The sequence below is a fragment of the Tiliqua scincoides genome, chromosome 4 (assembly GCF_035046505.1).
Source record: "Tiliqua scincoides isolate rTilSci1 chromosome 4, rTilSci1.hap2, whole genome shotgun sequence".
NCBI classification, from domain to species: domain Eukaryota; kingdom Metazoa; phylum Chordata; class Lepidosauria; order Squamata; family Scincidae; genus Tiliqua; species Tiliqua scincoides.
In genome coordinates this window covers 189,669,655-189,692,807 of record NC_089824.1, presented here as the reverse complement: position 1 = coordinate 189,692,807, position 23,153 = coordinate 189,669,655, and the positions used below count along the sequence as shown (strand labels likewise).

General features: G+C 42.2%; 1 protein-coding gene across 1 annotated transcript in view; it reads right to left on the bottom strand.

Moving 5' to 3' along the window:
• The window catches only part of LOC136649086 (rho GTPase-activating protein 39-like), an 87,313-nt gene extending 70,879 nt beyond the window's left edge, over positions 1–16,434 (bottom strand). The window contains exon 1 of the mRNA XM_066625500.1: positions 16,361–16,434. Coding sequence (XP_066481597.1) covers positions 16,361–16,374 — 14 coding nt within the window. The 5' untranslated portion in view covers positions 16,375–16,434. The remainder of the gene's footprint in view (positions 1–16,360) is intronic.
• Positions 16,435–23,153: the final 6,719 nt, after the last annotated feature.

Sequence of the window (23,153 nt, the reverse complement as noted above, 5' to 3'; positions counted from 1 at the left end):
TGCCTTATACCACATACTTGGAGCTTCCAGTTCCTCAGGGGTCTGATGAGTGAGAATCAGTTCCAGGAATAAATGGCCAAGGCTGGGAAAGGAGATGATACACCAGACTGCTACTGTACCCAATCTCATCAAACCCCCAGATTTTCCCCACATGGACTAAATTGCTCTATTAATAAGAGCGACACTTTAAATGAGTTATAGTAGCCCTTGATTCCAGCAAAAGCATAAGCCTAATCTCCATGGGTGCAAGGAATTAATTTGATAGGTCCTCTGATGATACAAATATCTACTGATTTCAGTGAGAATCTTGTATAAATTGTCTCAAAGATGAAGTGCTGAATGCACATGTTTCTCTCCTAACAGTCCAACATGGGCTAAAAAACAAACCATGGCCTTATCTCTTTCAGCTCCATTGATTAAAATAAACCAACAAAAGGTTTTGGTGATTCAAGTTTGCAGAACTGCTAAAAATGCACAGCTAAAAATAGGGTGTAAACCAGCACACAGTTAATGTGCTTTAAGTCATCTTTGAGTCAATGACCCTTAAGTATACTTAACTGTGCTCTAGGCTGTGCCACAGAAGACAGATAAGACCTGAGGAAAGAATTTCCTATTAGCATCCCACAGCACACACCACATTTCCCTGCTCTAAGGTTGCAATCTATACACATTTCCCTGGCAGTAAGATTCATTAAGCATAATGAGACTAACATCAGAGCAAATGTGCATAGCCTTGTGCTGCAAGAATCATATTGCTCTGTTTCGATACTACTCTTTTTTCTCCACTGTTTCTCACAAAAAAGCCTTATTTTAAAGTAGCCTTTTGCATTCTGTAAAAGAAGAAAACAATTATGCAATGTACAAACTGTAATGCAAAGAAAATATGCAACTTTATACACATTTGCCCAGCCTATCCCAACTGCAGAATTTGGGTTCTGTGACTGCATTATATAGTGGATTCTGGGGTCCCTGGCTTTCAGCAGCATGAAAGATTTTGTTGTTTAGAAAATGGAAATTCTGACTTCATACTCTTTTTATGAGAAAGTTATGATGGGAAACAGAACTTGAGAGAAAGTCAGCTTCCTTTCAACACTGTATCCCAATCACCTGCTTTTTAAGAAAACAAGTCACTCTGAAATAGCTCTTTCAGGAATTTTTCTTGATTGCAGTGTGAAGCCCCAGGTGGCCCTACTTTCTGAACTATGATTCTGAATCCAGGTTGAAGTAAGTCTGGAAGAGGTAGAGTCTTACTGGAAAGTTTCTAAAAGGAACTTTTTGAAACCTCTAGTGTTGAAAAGGTTCTAATGAGTACGCCAAATACCAAGAAAATGAGACTAACATTTCATCTCATCTCATTAAACACAACAGCAGCAGCCCTGCCCCAGTCAGGTATAAAGTGGGAGGTGGGATTCAATTTAAATAAGCTAAGGAGGTACACTGGTGAGGGATGCTGAATAGTCTCCACTTCTGCTATTCTTTCACATTCTTCTAAGTCAGAATTTATCAAATGGTGGGTTGGGACCCACTAGGTGGGTTGCAAGTCAATTTCAGGTGGGTCCCCATCCATTTCAATATTTTATTTATAATATGTTAGATGAGATGCTACGATGGTATATTACTACATTTGGGGAAATGTTACAGACCTGTATTTTTAACCAGCTACCTGTATGCATATTCTTTTAACAGTGATAGTAAATGGGACTTACTCCTGGGTAAGTGTGGGTAGGATTGCAGCCTAGGATTGTTAAAAAATTTTCCTGCTTGATGATGTCACTTCTGGTCATGACATCACTTCTGGTGGGTCCTGACATTCTCATACTAAAAAGCAGGTCCTGGTGTTCAGTGGCGTAGTGAACGATCCTGCTGCCCAGTGCAGAGCTCAAGATGTAGCCCACTGCCTTACGAGCATGTCTACTTGGCTTCTGGCCAATGTACCTGGTGGTGCTGCAGCAGCCCAAGGCAACTCGAGGGCGGGCGGAGTTGCCCTGATGTTGCCCCCCAGCCCCTGATGTTGCCCCTCTCAGTAGCTGTAGCCCGGTGCATTTGCTACCCCCTGCACTTATATAGCTACGCTACTGCCAGTGCTGAATGTGTGAGAACCACTGTTCTAAGCACATTTTTTCCACCAAGTTTCTGAAACCAAATCAGCCTGGTTAAGAGAGGTGTCTGGATGGAGGGTCAGTAGAGAGGTAAGCAGCAGGCAGCTGAAGGATTTAACAGACCTCACCCACACACTCATTTTGCACTTTAAATCAGGCCTCACCCTATTTTATATGCAGCTGATGCAGGCAAACATGTAAAGACATGAATCTGCCCCCATTGTCTGAGCCTGTGTCCCTCTCTCTGATCAATTTCTATTAGTTGTTTGAGTGCTCAAAGCAACAATCTTCCTTTTGCAACACAGCGAACTATGCAAAAAAGAGTAGACGTTTGTATAGTACACTGTTAACTTTGCTGTGTTTTTTAGTTGTATCTTATGTGCTATATTCCTGATGTAGCAAGCTGTAGAAAACATTTGGAACATGCCCACTATATGAATTTTTTTTGGTAGTAAGGTTGATAACAGAACAAGCCAGACAACAGGCAATATCTTTTATTAGGTCATCTAAATGCAGTACTTCTAAACTTGTCTGAATTGTTCCAGGTGCAGGTTTTTATCAAATATCAGGTTTACAGATTCAACATATGTGACAACTATATAGGCCAGAGTTTTCCAAACTGTGGATCACGAACCAATTTCAGGTGGGTACCCAATCATTTTAATGTGTATTTTATTTTAAATGTTAATATACAGTTGTGCACAAGCTCTTGGTTTTAGAGGCAGGCTGCCTCTGATTGCCAGATGCAGTGGAAGGTACCAGGACGCATGTTGTGTCTGTTGTATTGTGTGCTCCCTGAAGCATTTGTTGGACCACTGGGAGATACAGGAAGCTGGACTAGATGGGCCTTTGGCCTGATCCAGTGGGGCTCTTCTTATGTACCACTTCATAACAGGGATCGGGACCATGATCTCTGTTGTCTAGTGGTGCTTGATGCAATCCGGTCCCTCCGCAGGGAAGGGGATGCTCTGCTCTGCTCCCCTCCCCTTCGGAAGGTCGTCTGAGCTTCCCAGTGGGATTGTGTGCCTGCTTGCTGCCTCTGCAAGGCTCAGACTAAGGGAAATTGCGTCTCTAGCACAACTTCCTGTTTCATGGAGGAAACCAGAAATTGTGTGAGAGTCCCGATTTCCCTCAGTCTGAGCCTTGCAGAGGCAGCGTGTGGATGTGTGTTGCCACTGGGAGGCTCAGACAACCTTCCGGAGGGGAGCAGAGCATCCCCTTCCCTGCGGAGGGACTGGATTGTGTCAAGCACCACTTGATGACATAGACTGCAGTTCCGATCCCTGTCATTATGTTATTAAGTGCCGCACAACTGTTTACTGAAAATAAAATACACATTAAAATGATTGAGGACCAACCTGAAACTGGAGGGTGGGGTGTGTGCCCCCGACAACCACGTGACAACACGTGGTCGCCAGTTATGCAATCCTGTCGCAAGTCAGAACATTGCAAAGTGGCGCACACCTGTATTAGACTTGATGGTATGGTATGTGACTGCATTTGGGGAAATGCAACAGAACTGTATTTTTAACAGGCTATTATGTATATGCTTTTAATAATGATAGTCAATGGGGCTTACTCCCAGATAAGTGCATAGGACTGCAGTCTTTGGGATGTTTGAGAAATTTTTTTTTAAACAGATCAAACAGGGTTCCTCTTTATTTTAAATAATTTTTAAACATACTGTAAACTTTTAATTTTATTTGATTTTGTCATATAGGGGGTGTTAAAATTTTCCTGCTTGATGATGTTGCTTCCAGTCATGACATCACTTCCAGTGGGTCCTGACAGATTGTCATTCTGCTAAAAAGTCTGAGAACCACTGAGGGCTACATGATGACTGTGTCCCATTCTGATAAGTGATTCCAACATTGGGACCAGCAGTTTCAATTGGGACTAGCAGACCAAAGAGACTCACTGTGATGCAAAATGTCTGCCATGGCTAGTATTTATTCTAAACAGCATTTTCTGACACTTCTAGTTTAGCACAATAGAGCTAAATCAACTATGGCAGGGGTGTCAAACATAAGGCCTGTGGGCCGGATGCAGCCTCTGGAACCTCTTTATCTATTATAAAGAGCTCTATTATAATTGAACTCTCCCAGATCTACCCTTTCGGCAATGCTACTTCTGCCGAGGCTCTGGGAGAGAGAGATGGAAAGAGGCCTCAGAAGGCAAGGAATGCTTCATCTACAAGGGGCAGATGAAGAGGGGTTAGAGAAGGATACTACCAAGTTCAAGTATCATGCAGGCTATCCTTTCAGCAGCAGCACGTCTGCCACGGTGTGTCACTTCTCAGATCACCTCTCAGCTGCTGAGCTGCAAAATGACACTGTGGCAGAAGCAGCACTGTGAAAAGGGCAGCCCACCTGATAACTGGGCTCTGAAAATATTTGCACATTTTCTCTTCTGTCATTTGCAGCTAATGAGTTTCTATGTGAGAACAAAGAGCTTATTTCTAGCCATCATCAGCTTAATGGCATCCCTGTGTAATGATGTCACTTCAGGCCCTCAGCAGGCACCATGAATTCTATTTGGCCCACTGTATGAAATAAGTTGGACAACCCTGAACTACGGAATGAAGTGCCTGGAAACAGTCTTTTACACATGCATTGACTATCCTGTCTGTAAAGACTCAAATCCTTGCATTCTTTAAAAAAGCAAGCCATGCAACCTTATTGGCCTAATAAAATCTATCCTTTCATTTCCCCTGCCTCAGCAAGAACACAAGCAATTTTAAAGTAAGCATGGAAGTTAAGATAACTGTTTTCCTTTTTTCACTAGTACTAGTCAACAAAGTATCTTCAAAACAACTCTTAAAACTTAGTCAAAAATCTAAGAAAGCCCCTCACAGATCAGCCATTCCCAAATTCCCAAATTCCTGATCTTGGCTCCTTCTTTCAGGGCACCCTGTCACAGCAGTGCCCTGATACAGCAGGACGAGATAGCCACCAGCACTCCTCCCAAGATCACATAAGATCTTGCACAATCTTGGCCTGGCCAAGGTTACAGTGCCTGTGTGAGCTGTGTAGAACTGCCTCTGTCAGTTTGGGAATCACTGACTTAGCTGATGAAACAATGAGTTCTTTCCAACCTGTCTTATGGTTGACATGGGGTTTCTAACCAGCATTACTGTGTGTGTGAATAGAAGGGGAAAGGGTTTCTTTATAAACACTACAAGGAAGAGCTGAACCAATTCAAAAGGGAACGACAAAGGGTCTAAATAGGAGAAGGTCCTTTCGATCTTCCACTTTGACTGATAAAATCCACCTGATTTGCCTCGTTTTATATAATGAGCAATCATGCCTAGCAATATTTAAGTAGGTAGGTTTGTCCAGTGACTTGTTTTTAATAGCTGACTCCTAAAAACAGTATGTGAAGTCTATTTTTCTTGGCTAAAAAGCAGTTTTCAATATTAGCTTTATTCCTGCCAAAAAAGACAATCAACACACTACAACATTTTCCACAAGAGGACTTAATGATGGCTAAAAATTAACTCATTATAAACCTCCTAGTAGAGAACTCTAATAGACTGTCCACAGAAACTTTTCAAGAAAGCAGATGAAACCAGATCCTCATGTTTACCCTACTTTTAATTTATATTATAAATGATGACATTACTGGCTGTATGAGCTCAGAGTACCTAGAGGGATTTACATGTAGAATACATGTTACAACAAGACGGTGTTCCAGTAAGGCTATGGAGACTTAGACTAAATAAAACTAAAGGATAATTTGTACTTGAGAAACTTAGGCATTCTTCTGACAGTTAATTGGGAGCCAGGAAAAAGATGACGTGGAGGATAACTAAGGGCCTCACAGAAGAGGAAGAAGCAACCAAGAAACAAGATTTAAAAAATGAATCCATATGGTTATTTTAACAAGCTTGTAATAAATAGTACGCATTATTTAATAAACAGGAAATTATCTCCAAGGCAGGTTTTTTTTTCTATGAGCTTTAGGATTCACTGCCACATTGTTATGAGTTACTTAACAGAAAATAAAGAGGGATTTCAAACTGGTATAAGCTACAGAGCCAAATGGTTTACACCAGTGGTTTCTAAACTGGTGGGTCATGACCCACAAGCCTGGAAAGCACTTGTCCCAGGTCCCTTAAGGGGCAGGAAGGGAATGACAGGATCCCCAGGATTGCACTGGTGCTGGGGACAGAAGGGTTTTTTCACTTACCCCTGCCAGCCTCCCAGGGGTGAGGGGAGCCCAGCAGATGACTCTGCAGGGCTCCTCAAGCCTTAGAAAAGTTAAAAATATTGATAGGAAATTACTTCCGGTTTTTGAGCATGAAATGGAAAGTGGTTTCCAAACGCTATTTTTAACTTTTCTAAGGCTTTGGGAGCCCTGCAGAGGCACCTGTGGGGCTCCCCATACACCCTTGGAGGCCAGTGCAGGTGGAGGTCAGTGAAAACCCCCTCCTCCGTCCTCAGCAGGAACCACCGGTTTACACACAATGGGACATGGCCTGCTTTAAGAAACAACAGAAAGATACTAGCACCTTCCATTTGGGTAGCAGGAGGAGATATGGTTTATCTTGAACTAACAGTAAATTACATAATTACAAGATATGGTTTATCTTGAACTAACAGTAAATCAAAATCCAGGTCTTCTCATTTGTTGAATCTATGAGACAAGTAATTTAGGTTTCTTTGAAGTCTAAAGAAAGAACTATTGCATTTGGCAGATACAAGAACATTACCTATCTGTATTTTATATTATAAGCAGCAGATATTCTCTATCCTTTCCTTCAAAAAAGTTTTATATTGGTATAACACCATAGATTAGGAGGTTTAAATTTCTAATAAAAAAGTCATAGGCTTCTGAATTCAATTCAGGAAGAGTAATCCTATGCATGTTTACTTGGGCATAAGAACCACTGTGCTCAGCGTATCTTATTCCCAAGTAAACACATCTAGCACTGTAACCTAGCACTGTAACCTACATTTTCCCAACTCTGCCGAAGTGGTCTAGGCCACAACTGGCTAGTAACTCTGAGCAGAAGCAGCAATGGCAGCCATGACTTCAGAAGGCCTAATGCAGTATTTGAGACCCAGGAGGAAACTACAGGAATTGTTATCTTTAGAAATGGAGCATGTTAATTTACAGCAAGCAAAAGAAGAGTAAAGGGCCATCAAGGAGACTCAAAGATACCTGTTGTATGGAACAACATATAACAGGAGCTTATACTGAATTTATAGATAAACATGGGGTATAGCAATATGTTTACATGTATCTTTGTAGTTCATTAATTTATACCTCATCATTAACACACTAACGTGGAAGTTCCATTCATATATGAAGGGAAAGCTGCTATTCCAAGGTTCATGAACACTGCATAGAACCACTGGACCCATGAATATATATAAGACTTCAAATGTACTCCCACACACAGTTGTTTCTGGATTTTGCAATCAAAGCAAAAATGTCAGCATTGTGACCAACAATCTGCAGAGGATGAATTGGAGGTTATTATACCCTGGAGCTGAAATAGATATTTAGGGCAAACGACTTTGTTCAACAGATCAAAATGGGAAGGGGGGTAGCAAAGGTCAAATGCACTGAGAACTGTCTGATTTTCAAACTGCAAATAGGCTTTATATATTTTAGCAGTACATATACATGTGTTTCTTTTAAATCATTTACCTAAGAAGGCAATCAGACCACATCCTAGTAGCAAGGGAGACTATTGCCTAATATCTTTACCACAACTCAATTAACAAGGTTGAAGAGTCTGAAAGATTAAAATTCAAACTGCAAAGTCATCAGGAAGCATCTTGACTGCTCTGCTATTTAAAACACCAACTTTAAATTAGAACACCTTTATGCCTTGACAAACTTGCCCATACATTATCCAGTCATAAATTGGAAAGCATGGGAGACAACCTCAAAATATTCAATACATTGAGGGCTTGCACCCCTTCTCCTGCACTAGTTCCAGTTAGACCAACTCCCATGTATCTGTTTCATTTTCTTTGTGCTGTAGTTTTCATCTCCTAGCAATTGTTTGTGATCCACTTTTCATGACAGCTTTTTCTGGAAAACCCAAAACTTATAATCTTGGATAGATGACACCAAATGGCACCTTGCAGAATAAGATCCCAATTTATAGCTGGATAATGCCTGTGCAAGTTTGTCAAGGCATAAAGATGTTCTAATTTGGAGTTGGTGTGTAGTAGCAGGGCAGTCAAGATGCCTCCTGATGACTTGGCAGTCTGGATTCTTTTATGCTTATTCCATTTTTACCCCACCTCCTACAGATGCCCTTGAAGCAGCTTTTATACTTTCATCAATGCAATTTTAAAACACTAAACTCAAATGTAAAAACAGAAAATCATAAAAACATAAGAACTTAATAGGATTTCACAGTTGAATTCCTTCTCCATTAGCAGAAAAGTTCTCCTGGACAGTTTACTAACTCCCTTATCAGTGCTGATGGACAGCCCGATCCTAGGCTGCTCTATTGCCAAGTGCTGCAGCCCCAGCTAGCAATGGGTGTCGCAAACATGCAATGCCTGCAGAGGGACCTGTGCCACCCCAGCTGCAGGCTCAGCTAGCGATGGGTGTCGCAAACATACAATGCCAGCAGGGCGGCCTGTGCCACCCCATCGATGCCACTGCCTGCCACCGCCAACAAGCAGGTAAGCATTGGGCGACACAGGGTGGTGGGAAGTGTTTCTGGACAGGGAAGGGCAGAATGGGAGGAGGGACCGGTGGAGGCCTCCTCCGCTGAAAACTATCCCCCATGTTGGGCTTGAAAACCTGACATGATGAGGGTTCTCATATCTGCACCAGTGATTTAGCTGGTGTAGACTCAAGAAGCCTCACTGAGCAGGCTGGGCTTTTACTCAGGGTAAGGAGATTAAAGTCCCTTACCCAAGTAGACCTCCAGCCTGCTCAGATCCAGCACAGGATCTGGCAGTGGCCATTTGGAGCCACTGTTGCTGTGCTGGATAGAATTGGACCCTCAGATAGGACAGAAGTTCCCAAATTGTGTGCCGGGGATCCTCTAGGAGCCATGGCAACCAGCCATGGAATCCTTGCAAAAAACTCATTACCCTATACAATGTACAGGATTGTAGCCCTAATGGGGAGCTATGGCCAGTAGTTCAGTAGCCTCCAGTCAAAAAAGTTTGGGAACCGCTGGGATAGGGAGTTTTGTAACTCCTTCCCTCCATCTCATGTCAATGTCATCTTCCACAAGGACATTCTTAAATCTATCAAAATGAATACATACATCTCCTTACAGTCAAAATTCTTTACTAAATTTGTAAACACATAGTAAAGTTAAAGGCAAACCCCTTCGATATTTATGCCATTTCAATACCACTTCTCCATTACAATATTCAAAACTGTGCACAACAGGACATGAAATCAATTTTAAACAATAATAACAAACACAGCAAACACAATAAAAGCCCCTGCTGATATCCAAGTTCATATAAATATAAGGAATTGCAGTCCTATCTTGTGCATATATTCTCAGAAGAAAGTTTAACTGTGTAAAATGGGATTTTTTAATAAGCATGTTTAGAATTGCAGCCCAAGAGAACAAGAGCCAGACTAGACCCTACAACCCTTCCAACCACTTTAAGATTTTTAAATTGTACTGTTTGAGGGATTTTTATGACAATATGTTCTTTCTATTTCTGCTTATTCTGAAGGGGTAGTTTTAAATAAAAGTACTTTGCAGATGAGAAAACTAGTTACAAGCCGTCAAAAATCTGAACATGTAAGTTGTTTCTCTGGGTTCTTCATTCTATAATACTGATTTTCCTGTTGCGATCAAGTTGTTCAGAAAGATTTACAATACAGTCCATTTGTTCTCTTTGTTGGACAAGAGGCTTTAATCCTCCAATTTGCTGATCTGCACAGGTGGGCAGGCTGTTGGCTCCACATGGCTGTATAGAGACCAGATTAAAGAATGGGCAATGTTTTTAACAACATGTAAAGACTACTGACAGAGAGATTAGGATTTAGGAAAACAGCATGCTTGAGGGCAGACTCATGCAATAATTCTGAGACATCATACAGCTGTCTTATCTGCTTGGCTATGCATTCAAAAAAGAACAGAAGAACTGCTTGATCTTTTATTAATTTTTAAGCATTCTACTGTTTTAGTTGGGCACATGCAGGACCTGCACTTCAATCTCAATGAACTGAAAGTTTGTCTGTGTGTCAAACTGACTCTCCATGTAACATTTTGGCACGCTATACTGTACAAAGAACTCTGGATCCAACATTCTGCAGGTTAAAATTGATCTTTTAAATATCAGGAATGATAAAACTATGGATTATAAAACCATAAACCGAGATTTAATAAAACAGATGTATAAAATGATCAACCCAGAATGATCTAGAATTGTTCTTTGGTTTGTATACTTACAGAGTACACTAACAGGTTTCCAATTAGACAATCTCATTCTAAATACAGAATCATAAAAACTATCCAAACGGAAACTTGGCGGACGTAACCACAATCTAGTAATCACTGCTGCCACCCATTATCACTTTTAAATTATTTTGATCCAAAGAACAGGAATCAATGTCCTGTAAAACCCTGATTCAGCAGAAAATAAAATAGATTTTACATATACAGGTGGTTGTTGACTTTTTGAATCGTGGTTGGAGGAGAGAGGGGAAAGAACAGTACACACACATCCTTTAGACCAGAATGATATAGGAAGGCATTTTAAAGCTGTTAGACTTCATTTGTTCAGAAACAATACAGTACTCAATTTTTTGAGATCTAAGCACTCATTTTGCTTTTTTTGCAATGGGGCAGAGCAAAAAGCTGAAATGACAATACAAATAAAAGTGTAATGTTATGAGGTGTTTCACACATTTTATGGTGTTTTGTATGTTTTGCCGTCTGCCTTCAAAATGTTTCACTAAGGAACACAGTTTGCTGTTGCAAATTTGGAAGTTCCCATGAGGCAGCAGTAACAAGACTTAACTTCTAAAACAACTGGGTCATAGCTATTTTCACACTAAAACAAGGCAAAAGAATCTTGTTTGAAATCACTCTTCAGTCTTTCAGAGATGGCTATCATCAGATATGAGTTCCCCATTAAATTACAATACACTAAGTTACTGCAAAACTGAGAAGAATAAAGCACTGTTGTATCTAATTTGAAGTGTACCTTTTAAAACCTATACCAGTAATGGAAAGAAACTGAAAAACGAGAGGTCAATAAAGATCATTCCTCTGTGAACACTGAAATAAGCCTGGTGAAATTCTGTTTCTTTAGGGTGGTCTATGCTCACCTTAATTGTAAAAATCATACTGGCCTATTAATGCATGCAGATGCACAACTATAATAACCACACCGCAAAAGCCATTGTTGCAGCATTTAATACAACCTTGCCAAGAAGAACAGGATTTTCCTTACCTTCCTGGTACAAATAAACTGAGTTTCAAGGTGATCCAGGAGAACTCTATCCAGGGCTTGATTACAACTTTTAAACAGACAGGTTACAACATATTTAAACAAGATAGCAGTTTCATATTATATGTATACAAAGCATTTCATTATTTACTTGTACTAAAGTACAGAAAGGCCACCTACACATTCTTGTTTAACTAATCTTGGCTAAAGTTTCTTACATAGAATTTTGTGACATAACCTGATGGGCAAGTTTAAGAATCTAAATAAATGTATTGTTTTGAACACCATACATTCCAATTACTTAGTCTCTTGGTTTTCCATATTTATTACACTTCTTTCAGAGGCTTAGGTCATAAACCACAATTCTGCTGATCTGCTTGGTGGTGTGAGACATAATTTGGAGTGCACTTTTCTGAAAGATTAAGTACATAGTTTGGTGAACTGTTGGGTTCAGAGACTGAACCTGAATGTTCAGGTGCTTGCTGCGCTCAGGAGTGCCTTTGCACAGCTTTAGTTAATTCACTAGCTGTGCCCTCACTTTGAAAGGTCAAACCTAACTCTAGTGACCTATGCTATGGACTCTCAGACTGGACACTGCAGTGCCCCCTACATGGAGCTGTCTTTAAAGACTGTCTGGAAATTTAAACTAGTGCAAAATATTGCTGCCCAGGGGTTGTACAGGGTGTATTGCCCGTATTACCCCAATATATAAACTGCAATGGCTTGCTTCTGGGATTAATCCAAAGGAGTGGCTTTGGCCTTTAAAGCCCTTAATGGTCTGGGACTGGGTTACCTTAAGAAAAAATTCTCTCCATATGGATCTTGTAAGGCTCCAAGATCGGTTTCTAGGCCCTGGTCTTGGGCCTGGCTCTAGGAGAAGTCAATTTGACAAGTGCCAACCATGTGGTCTTCTCAGAAGCAGAACTCTGGAATGTCCTCTCCACTGAAATCCAACTGTCTTCCTCCTTGTCCATTTTTTAAATGGATGAAACTTTTTTTATTCCGCAAAGCCTTTTAATTTTGTAGTGAAATTACATCTTTATTTTATCATTTTCTACATGCTGTTTTTGTGTAGTTTAGTGCAGTTTTATTGTTTGCAAATGTATTATAAAGTGTTTTATTTCTATGTTTTATACCAGGGGTGCCCAAATCCCGGCCCAGGGGCCACTTGCGGCCCTTGGGGGCTCCCAATCAGGCCCTCAGGGAGCCCCCAGTCTCCAATGAGCCTCTGGTCCTCCAGAGACTTACTGGAACCTGTGCTGGCCTGATGCAACTGTTCTCAGCAAGAGGACGACTGTTTGACCTCTCACCTGAGCTGTAGGACAAGGGCTCCCTCCACTACTTGCTGTTTCACGTCTGTGATGCAGCAGTGGCAGCGAAGGAAAAGGTGGCCTTGCTTTGTGTAAGGCTTTTTATAGGCCTTGAGCTACTGCAAGACCTTCATTCATTCATATAAGTTCCATCTCTAATATATTCATTTATGTAAATTTATTCAAGTTTTAAATGGTAAATTAATTCTTTTTTTCCCCGGCCCCCAACACAGTGTCAGAGAGATGATGTGGCCCTCCTGCCAAAATGTTTGGACATCCCTGTTTTATACTTGGGGATAAATCACAATGGGGTACAACTTAAAGGAAAGTCAGGATATGAATAAATTAAAATGAATTAAAAAATACAACAGTTTTTTCAAATAGGACCTACAACTAGTATTCCAATACTTTAAAACAGATATAACCCTCCAAAATGTTATTGATTTCATTGTTTTTATTATGTTGTTCACCACTTTTAAGGGCGGGATAAAAATATCTTAAGTTTTTAAAAAAATCTAAATATGCCAAGCGATAAGATTTGTAACAGCATAGGAACACACACACATACAACCCCCCTCCCATGGAATTAATTATTCATTACACTTATGAAGGAACTCCAACTCCAGAAGATCACTGCAATTCCTTCTGAAGTTACAGAACATGACATAAACATGGAACATAACTCTCACATAAGATGTGAGCCAACTGTATATAGAAATGGGCTCCAAAACAGACAAAAGGAAACAAGCTGAAAAGCAACACATACACAGGGAACATATAAAGTTGCCTTATACTGTATCAGACCACTGGTCTATCTAGCTCAGTATTGTTTCCACTGACTGGCAGCAGCTCTCCAAGATTTCAAAAAGAAATTTATTTCTACCTTACGTGGACATGCCAAGGATTGAACTTGGGACCTTCTACATACAAGGGAGATGCTCTTCCACTGAACTGCAGCCCCTCTGTATAAGGTTCCTTCAAACAACTGCAGCAAAAGCTCTCTATCATGAACAGATCAACATGTTTAGATCAAGGTTGCAATCCAGTGCACTATACCTGCACTGAAGAGTTCATAGACACTGAACTCAGTGTGACCTACTTTCAAGTAAACACCCATTAGAAAGAGCTGCACTTCTGCACTAGTACCACAGAGCACATCAACTAAGCTGCAAGCTGAAAAACTGCACAATTCCATGAATCCACAGGGCTTTTGAGCTTGAATTACTCAAACAGCATCCCCCACCCAAGGCACATTGCAAACCACTTTTGAAACTGAGGAAATGTTTAAAAACAGCTTGCAAAATATTGTGGAGTCTGCTTTTCAAAGAAATATGCTAAAAATCCTACTGGTAATGCCCCAAGCCTTTGAGTGCAGTAGAGTGATTCTTTAGATTCCACTTCTAAACTGTAGAATAAGTTGTTTGCTCATTTAAAAAAAAAAAGTTGTGCTGTGACAATGAAAGTCACCAGAAAGGCATAAAAGTTATTTAGGTTCTCCATAATTTATACAAAATAAGGAGGTAGACCAAAATGTATCCAGATATACAAAGTTAGACACAAAATAATTATATTCTGTGTAAAACTCAAAAACATACATATGCTTACAAAATTAGATGCCCATCCTATAAAAAGGACCAAGTTAACTTTTTGCATTCTTTGTTCTCAGACACTACAGACAAAAACTAGAAACACCACAGAAAAGAGGCACAAAAGGTCAGTGGCTGACCAGTTCAATCAAATAGCCACCTGACTAGAGCAACTAGACCTTCATAACTCAAGGAACTTGTGCAGTCAATGACCCTTGCAGGACTAAAAAGTTCAGCAGGAACCTATATCCTAGTTGATGTGTAGAATAGCTTTTTCTCTTTGCATACTCAGTCCTTATAAAAGAAATATTGTTGATAGCTTAGTGAACTACTGTGCTGAAAAGCAGTATATAAATATTCTTCATAACAACAATGGCATTCATATTATTTTTCCCAAACATTTTGAACCCAGTTGCACTTTATTTTATTTTATTATTATTATTATCAGTATTTATATACCGCTTTTCAACAAAAAGTTCACAATTTTACATACAATTTTAAAAATTAACAATGTTCATCAAAACAGACACGGAAAACAATAATTCTTTTTTCCATTACGCAGCTGGGAAATGGAGTTTCAAAGGAAATATGGGGCCTGTTGGGACCATGACATCCCACTGCATAAGATAACCATGGCATCATTATGTCATATAGTAATTCCTTTCCTGCACATACTTAGCAAGTATGCCATTTCTAAAAGCACATAGACAAGACCATACTGCAAGATCAGTTGTTCTTTAACCACCAAGTCATAATCAAGGCAGTTAATTAGTGGTTCAAAGGTGATTTCCCCTCCCCCATCCCTTTTAATGCTTGGTTCTGGGAGAAGCATATATTCTAATCCCTGGCCAGCAACTACCAAGTATGGATGGCAGCAGGAGATGGGGGGGGGGGTCAATACTGGCAGAATGCAAGGGTGCATGATCCCAAACATGAGGCATGAGTGTGCCACACATTATTCAGCAGTACCTACCACACTGCCACTGCAATCCTTGGCATGCCTACTCAGAAGTAAGTCCCATCAGTTCAGTGGGGCATGCCTACTCAGAAGTAAACACCACTCTGTTCACTGGGAAATGCCTACTCAGAAGTAAGCCTCACTCTATTCAGTGGGACTTACTCTCCCAGGAAAGTGTACAGTATAGGACTGCACCCTGAAGCAATCACAGACACAGCACAGGGGTTAGTTAATTAATCACTCAGACCAGAGGCAGTCAGAGGGTATCCTTCACCTCCAAGCATAAGGTATAAACAAGCCTCGGATCACCTTCCTCTAAGGCTGCAATCCTATGCCCACTTTCCTGGGAGTAAGTCCAACTTAACACAATGGGACTTACTTCTGAGTAGGCATGCATAGGATTGGTTGTAAAGCTGCATTCCTAATCACACTTTCCTGGGAGTAAGCTCCATTGATTATAATGGAACTTACTTCTGAGTAGGCACGCATAGGATTGTGTTATAAGGCTGAAGCCTATCCACACTTTCCTGGGAGTAAGCCCCACTGACTATAAAGCGACTTACTGTTGAGTAGACACGCATAGGCTTGGGCTGCAAAGGCCGCCAAGCCAATCTGTGGGGAGAGCGAAACTTCCCTTCCACCTCGTCCCTTCCCCACAACTCCCCGTTTTCCCCTCCGCCCGTCTTTTGTCCGCCTCCCAACTTCAGGCGGTTCCCTCCCCGGCCTCGAGTGAGCTCGGAGCCGACGAACGGCGCCTCCTGGCCGGCCCTTCTCCTCCCTCAGACCCCCTCGCGGACCGCCCGAAAGTTTGCCCCGGACTTTGCAGTCCTCCCTCCTCGGCTCCTCAGCCGCCAGCCCGCCGGGAAAGGAGCGCGGAATGGCGGCTGAGGAGCCCGACAGTGGCGGCCCGGCCCTGCGCCCCACCCGCTCAACAGGTAGGGCGGGAGGCGGCCGGGCAGCGCCCCGCCGCGCTCCCGAGTTCCCGGCGGGCTCCGGCGACGCCGCTCACCTGCTTTCCGCCATGTCCCCGCTCGGGCCGCGCCGCCCAGGCTCCCTCCGTGCGCCTCTCCGGCTGCGCTCAGCCAGGCTGCTCAGGATGTGAAACCTGATCCCGCCCGCCGTCCCTCCCGGCTCGCGCGGAGAGAGCCAGGCAGGACCCCGCTCGCCAGTCCCTCTGCTGGCTGGGCAGGGCCGCTCGCCTCGGCGGCTCGGCTCTGCAGGAGCCTCCCCACTGGGTCCTTTGAAAACTGCCAGGTGAGGAGGCAGGGCAGGCAGAGCCTCCCCACCAGAGTCCCTCAGAAAGTGCTGGGTGGACCGGCAGGGGAGTCCTTCAAAAAGTGTTGCTGCCGTGTGAGGCACCCAAGCACCCGTGGGTGCCTCACACAGCGGCAACACTTTTCGAAGGACTCCGGTGGGCAGGCTCTGCCTCCCCTGCCGCCCCAATGGCACTTTTCAAAGGACTTGGTGGGGAGGCTCTGCCTCCCCTGCCTCCACACCCACTGCACTTCCCTGATTTTGAGTGTGGGGTACTAAAGAAGGCCAATCTTCTATATACATTCCTCTCCCCAGTACAGGAAAGGTTCCAGTCTCTTGTGCCATTTGGGAAAGAACACGCATCCTCATGCCATCCAAGGCTGGCTCCTCAGCTCCTGCACGCTCCACTCTCGGAGCAGAGCCGGCTTTGTCCAGCCACCACACATCCCTGCACAAAATTGCCTCATGCAGAATAGTTACCGCTTAAACCACAATTTTTTAAAATTAAAAGAGTGGTAGAAAGGGTTAATTTGTTTCCCATTTTTGTACCCTTTCAGTACATATTATATGTGTGGGTTTAGAATTTGGCAGGGATGGGCCAAGACTCGGATGACTCGGACATACTCAAGTCGCGTTTTCGTGACTCTTATGGACTTGAGTCACACGTGTCCAAAACTTGGGCACTGACTCAAGGATTTTAACCCAAAGATTTAAAGATTCCAAAACCCACAGATTGCCCATATCTCTGGTTCCAGCTAACGCCTATCGCCGCTTTCTTGGGGGCTGCCCCCCCTTCTGGAGGCTATCCCCAGCCTCTGCAGAGCTCAGACCAAGCTCTGAGAGTAAAACAAATGACTTTTGGTTTCTCAGAGAAACTAGAAGTGATGTTTTTAATACCTTATAAGGCATTGGGACGCCTAGGGAAGCTCTGGCCTGTGCTGAGCCTCTGTTGAGCAGAGCTTTCTTTACTTCCGAAGGGGGTGCATGCGGGGGGGGGGGTGCATTGGGGGTCCCTGGACTCAATCCACAGATAAGTGAATTCATGGATACAGGATCTGTGGATATGGGTCACCCCTGTATACTTTAGTCAAGACTTACTTTTGTGTGTGCTTGCTGCTCTTGTTTTGTATGTGTGCTTGCTAGCTTTTTTTCACAGCATCTCAACTTGCTTCTCAACAAGACTCAGACTTGGCTAAAAAATGACTCAAAAAATGACTCTAGACAAGTTGCAACAGCCTCCATTATGACTGTCGGGCAACTTGAGTCAAGGAGGGGGACGGAGACTCCAAACTCAACTTGAGTCTCAAGGAAGTGGCTCTGGCACATCCCTGAAATTCAGCTCCATGATGTGTGAAAGGGCATCTGATAATAGTATTTTTAAAAACAGTGGGTAACCTTTGGCCCACAAGCAACATTCAGCCCATCAGGGTTCTAAGTGTGGCCTGTGGAACATTTTGTTTGAAGTTGCACACATGCAGGCAACTGGTTTCCCCCATGGTATTTGCAAGGTCCTAGTGCACATGCATGGTTTCAGCACTGCAGGCCACTGAGATAGGAGGGCCACACATGTGACCTACTAACTATCCTGTGTTGCTCACTGTTCGAAACTGATCTGAAATTAAAGGGTATAATTTTATTTTTGCATCTTTATCCAAGGTTAATCAAGAATAAGTTCATATGGTTCTTCTATTATCATCATAGTCACTAACAGAAATCAGACACTGACTGGGTTCAGACCCGGCCTTATCTGGGCATCTGCTGCCAGGGTCATTTTGACACAAGCCTCAATTGAGCCATCCCAGACCACACTGATGACACTCACGGAAGGAGGAACATCCTCCCTCACCTGCTGCTGCCTTCACACCCCCTGTGGCGCCTTGCCCAGCATCTCATGGCCTTCATGTTGCATAGCAGATGATATTGCAGGCACCACACTTCACCGGGGTGCCAGCACTGGTTCCCTTACCATGGGGGCAGTAAGCCTTGCCACCCCAAGCAGAAGTGGGGCCAGGGAGGCCAGATTCGTGGGAATTCTGGATGTTGAGAGTCACCTGCCCAGGGTCACAGAGTCCCTGTGCTGCTGCTCCATGGATGGCAAATTGGTGCAGGAGGTTCCACCAACCAAGCCAAGCTCTGTGCAGCTGCTTTGAAAATTCAGCAACCTGGAAGTTCAGTTCCTTTGCTGGAAAGGTTGCCAACCCTTTCTATAGGATGGGGCATTAAAATAAGCATTTATTGACAATTCTGGGTACAACGAAGCCATACCTTCATTTTGTTAATAGATGAATGACTGAGTAAGAAGCTTCCAAAGTACAGATTAATTCCCCAGTAAATTCTCAGGTAAAGCGTTATTTGGAATAGGGTTGTCACAGCTGGCCATGGCTCTGGTGTGTGAAATAAGGAGTGCCCATTCTAGGCCATGGCTTTCAGGGTTTAAGGGGCATCATAACCCTAGCTGGCACTCTGCTGTACAGCAATAATGTGTAACTGAATTGCTAACATGATGTGATAGTTCAGTGTGGAAGCCCCAGAGAGAACTCTACTGAGGCTCACTCATTCAAAACAGATGAAACTACAGTAATTCGGACAGCATCCTCTTCTCATTAATAAGGCCTAATGTTCTGGAACATGTCACTCAATAGCCAACTCTCTTCTTTAGGAAACTGTGCCAAGTGTGGCCTTGTTTCAAATACAATACAATTGCAGCCCCTGGTGGTGACTCTTCCCCATGAAGGGGGAAGTCTCACCTGGTTTTTCTAGTGTGTTTTGAACATAAATACAGACTTATGTTAACTTATGTCATCATAGTCTATTGAACATTTTGATAAATCTCTGAAACCTTAAAATGAATGTTTCTCATTGAAGGAGATTAATTAGGAGAGTGTTTCAGGGACAGAACAATATTCAGTAATGCGCTTTACCAAAGTATGCTGTTTACTACTTCTCCTTATATCCTGTGCTCAGACATACAATACTTGTTTACAAAAATAGTTAGGCACCAGTAATGCACGTGTCACTATAGCAATATCAGACTTCACTGAGATTTAACTTCTAATAGTATATGAAGTTGACTGTGAGGGAGGGTGGAACAGGGCAGGGATGAAGAAGGATGGATTGCGTCTAGGAAGGGGACAGTTTGGCAACAGCAGTGACTGCCAAATTCTAGCCCCCTTCCCAGACCTGATTCTACAACAAATTTGCTAGTGCAAATCTGAGTAGACCCCTCCATGCTGTGGAGGCTTACTCACAGGTAAGAGAACAAATGTTCCTTTACTAGAGGAGGCCTCTACAACTCCTCCCCACCAAGATGTAGCAGTAGTCATTTTGGCATTGCTTCATCAGTGGGGGGTAGGGATTGGGCTGTAAATGTCCAATTTCATGCTAGTTGATACATACAGAGTTCATGGCAGAGTGTGGCAAGAGTGGATATTTGCCAGGTGGCAAGACTAGCAAAGGCTGCACTAGCAACCCCTGCCAGTATTGGGTTTGTCCTTTTAATTTGCATCCAAGTCAAGGGGCATGTGATGGAAATCTCAGGTTGCATCTGCATTTGTCCTAGGATAAGGAGTCCCACTTGAGCGTGCCTCAGATGCCTGAAGATGTTACTAGCCTTAATCCAATAGAGAGGGCTGGCATGTCCATTAAGCCCCTAGAAGCCCCATGGATCAGCAGCAATTACAAAGGGTCCAAGGGGGTGGCGAATTCCAGGTTCCTTTCATCGGAGTCAGCTGCTGCCACCACTTCCCTACAACCTGCCAGTCAATCCAAGAATGATATGTTTTGTGCTCACTCAAGTGCAAGCAGAAAATTCTCCTACTTACCATGGTGTTCAAGTGCTACCTTGAAACCTGGAAGTGCAGACTTTCACTTTCATTTACAGCGATAGCGCATAGGTTTGCAAACCAATATTAGTGCAGCGGTCCTAACCACACTTATTAGCAAACTACGCTTTGCTCTCACTGTGACTTACATCTGAGTAAACATGCACAGGATGGTGCTGCATGTCTGTTTTATAAAAGGTATGCGCATAACCAGCCTGCAGCTCTGTGCAGACTTTTAGACTCCGAGTGCTTTGTTGCTTTTAAAAAACTGATTTGTGTAGAAACACTGCTGAGATTCTCAGAATGTTTGTCTTTGGGTGTCATATGTAGACTTTGCTCTTTTTTGGCACACTTTGCACGTTGGTAAATTATTTATCAAGGTTGAAAGTAGCCCAGTTGTGAAATCCTTTGCAACCCTTGTGCACTGTCTTCTGTTTACAGTTCATTGCACAGGAGCACATTTTGTAAACCCTTATCTGCCAGGAATTTGTAATTTTTTTCAGAACTGTTTCTGTTCTGCCTGAAAGGTGAATTTGTTTTTCAATACCTTTGGATTTGAGATGAGAGGCAAATTAAGATATTAATATAATAAAATATTAAATGTGCTTGTTAGAGCTGAAAAACGATGGTTTACTGTGAAGAGAAAAGGGTGTTATGTAGACCTGGCTGCTAAAAATAATTCCACATTCTCTCAGACTGCACTTCAGAAGACCATAGAGGAAAAAGAGTTTATTAGAATAGTTTTATACAGGAGAATTACTAAATCCAAACTAAAGGGATTACAACAGCCCCATCTGACCCACCAGGTTTTGCCTCTTGATTCCTCAGGCCCCTTTTCTAGATAATTTGTGTATTCACCAAACACATTATTAAACCAAACTACTTAAAGCAGCTTTTCATCAGACAGATCCTGATTGCACCTTTTTTGCAAGGCAAAAAAAATTGAACACACATCATATTTTAAAACATTTTATTGTTTACCTTTATTGATATTATATCATGATCAGAAAAATGTTTTTAATCTTAAAAAAACTGAAGGCAGCTGTATTGAGAATATAAACAAAACTAAAGCAGCTATATTGAGAATTACATCTTTCAATGTGGATTTATTGCATTGTATAGGCAATTATTTAAGTTTGGTTTCATAACAAGTTAGTAAACACTTTCCATAGTTTAGTGAAACCTGATTTTCTTCATTTCCGTATTTAATAATGGAGCCCACATTACTGAATAAGTATTGAACAAATGTTTTTGTCTTCTTCCATAACTTGCAATGTTAGGATATCTCATGATTATTTCCCTTGCTTTTTAAAGACTCTTCCACTAACCTTTCCTTTATAACATCATCACTCTCTCTTCTGTGTCTCTCTTCCTTCTATTTTTTTTTGGTCTTATTTAATTTATACATTGTTAACTTTTTGTGCTTTCAGAGCAAAAATAGATGCGGTGTGGGTGATTTGTGATAGGATCGCCTGACTTTTTCTGTCTTTAAGACAACGTCTTCAATGGAACTTAATCCTTAGAAGGGCAATCTACCTGCAGAGTGTGGGGCCTGGGATCCAGAGCCCTCCCTTGGGAAGGGCAACTGGGGTGGCTACCTTGGGGCCTGTACTTTCATGTCCAATATATGACAATATGAGAGGGATTCCACACTGGTTGAGTTGCCCCAGGCCCACCCCCTGCCTTCTGGGATAGCTCTGCTGGAACCTATGCTGTGCACATTCAAGAGGCAAACTGAGGTGGTTGCCCCAGATAGAAGACTGGCAGGGGGCCTATACTTCTTGTCCTCCTTTCTCACTCCTTAGATTGTATTGGAAAAGGAATTGGGAAACACATCAGAAGAAGAAATCTGAGGGAGTGGAGACGTCCTCTTCTTCCAATCTAGTGAGTGGGAGGACCAGGGGTTGGCACATCACTAGGCACACGGGAAACATTTGGCATGCCACCTCAGGTGCCAGGAGGTCTTGTGCCAGCCCTGCTTTGCAACAGAGGGAAGAAGAAAACCAGTTTTCAGTTTTGAATATGAGACACAGAGTGCTAGGAATTTCTAGATGGTTCGCTGAAACTGTGGATTTAGCCTTTTGTGTGGGAGTGCTGCACAAGTTGTTCTCTCAGAATCTATTGTGAGGTTTGTGACTGCACTATCTGCTGAAGTAATATTCCCATTCACTCTTCCCGTATATTTGTTAATAAAGCAATATAACAAAGACACAGTAACACTCCACTACTCTCTCATCCAAAGGAAACCATACCTTTTAGTTTTACCCCTGGAACTTCTTACTCCTTGAGAAAGTGAATTAACAGTGTGTTAATAAAGTATATGAAGTGCTGTACTCTACAAAAGCACATAATTAATGGAGATCTAATATATAATTTCCACTATAATTTCCACTGCAATCGAGAGGCTCATAATTATTTCTAGACCAAATGCCTTAACAATAAGATGCAAATATCCCAACAAAACATATAATAACCACAGTGGAAAATTTATATGCATCATTTTTTTCAGTAAAACCAACCTTCTAAATATTTTAATATTGACATTAATTGCCTCAAAATATGTAAAACATCAACTTTAGGAATCCACACCTCCAACAAATGCCATTTTCAAATAATAAATAAATACAGTAAATGTTAAGAAATGCATTTTAACTATGCACTGAATGAGGACATTATTAGAAAGCCAAGGGTAACATGCTGCTTGCTTAAATGAGTCAACTTGGGAAG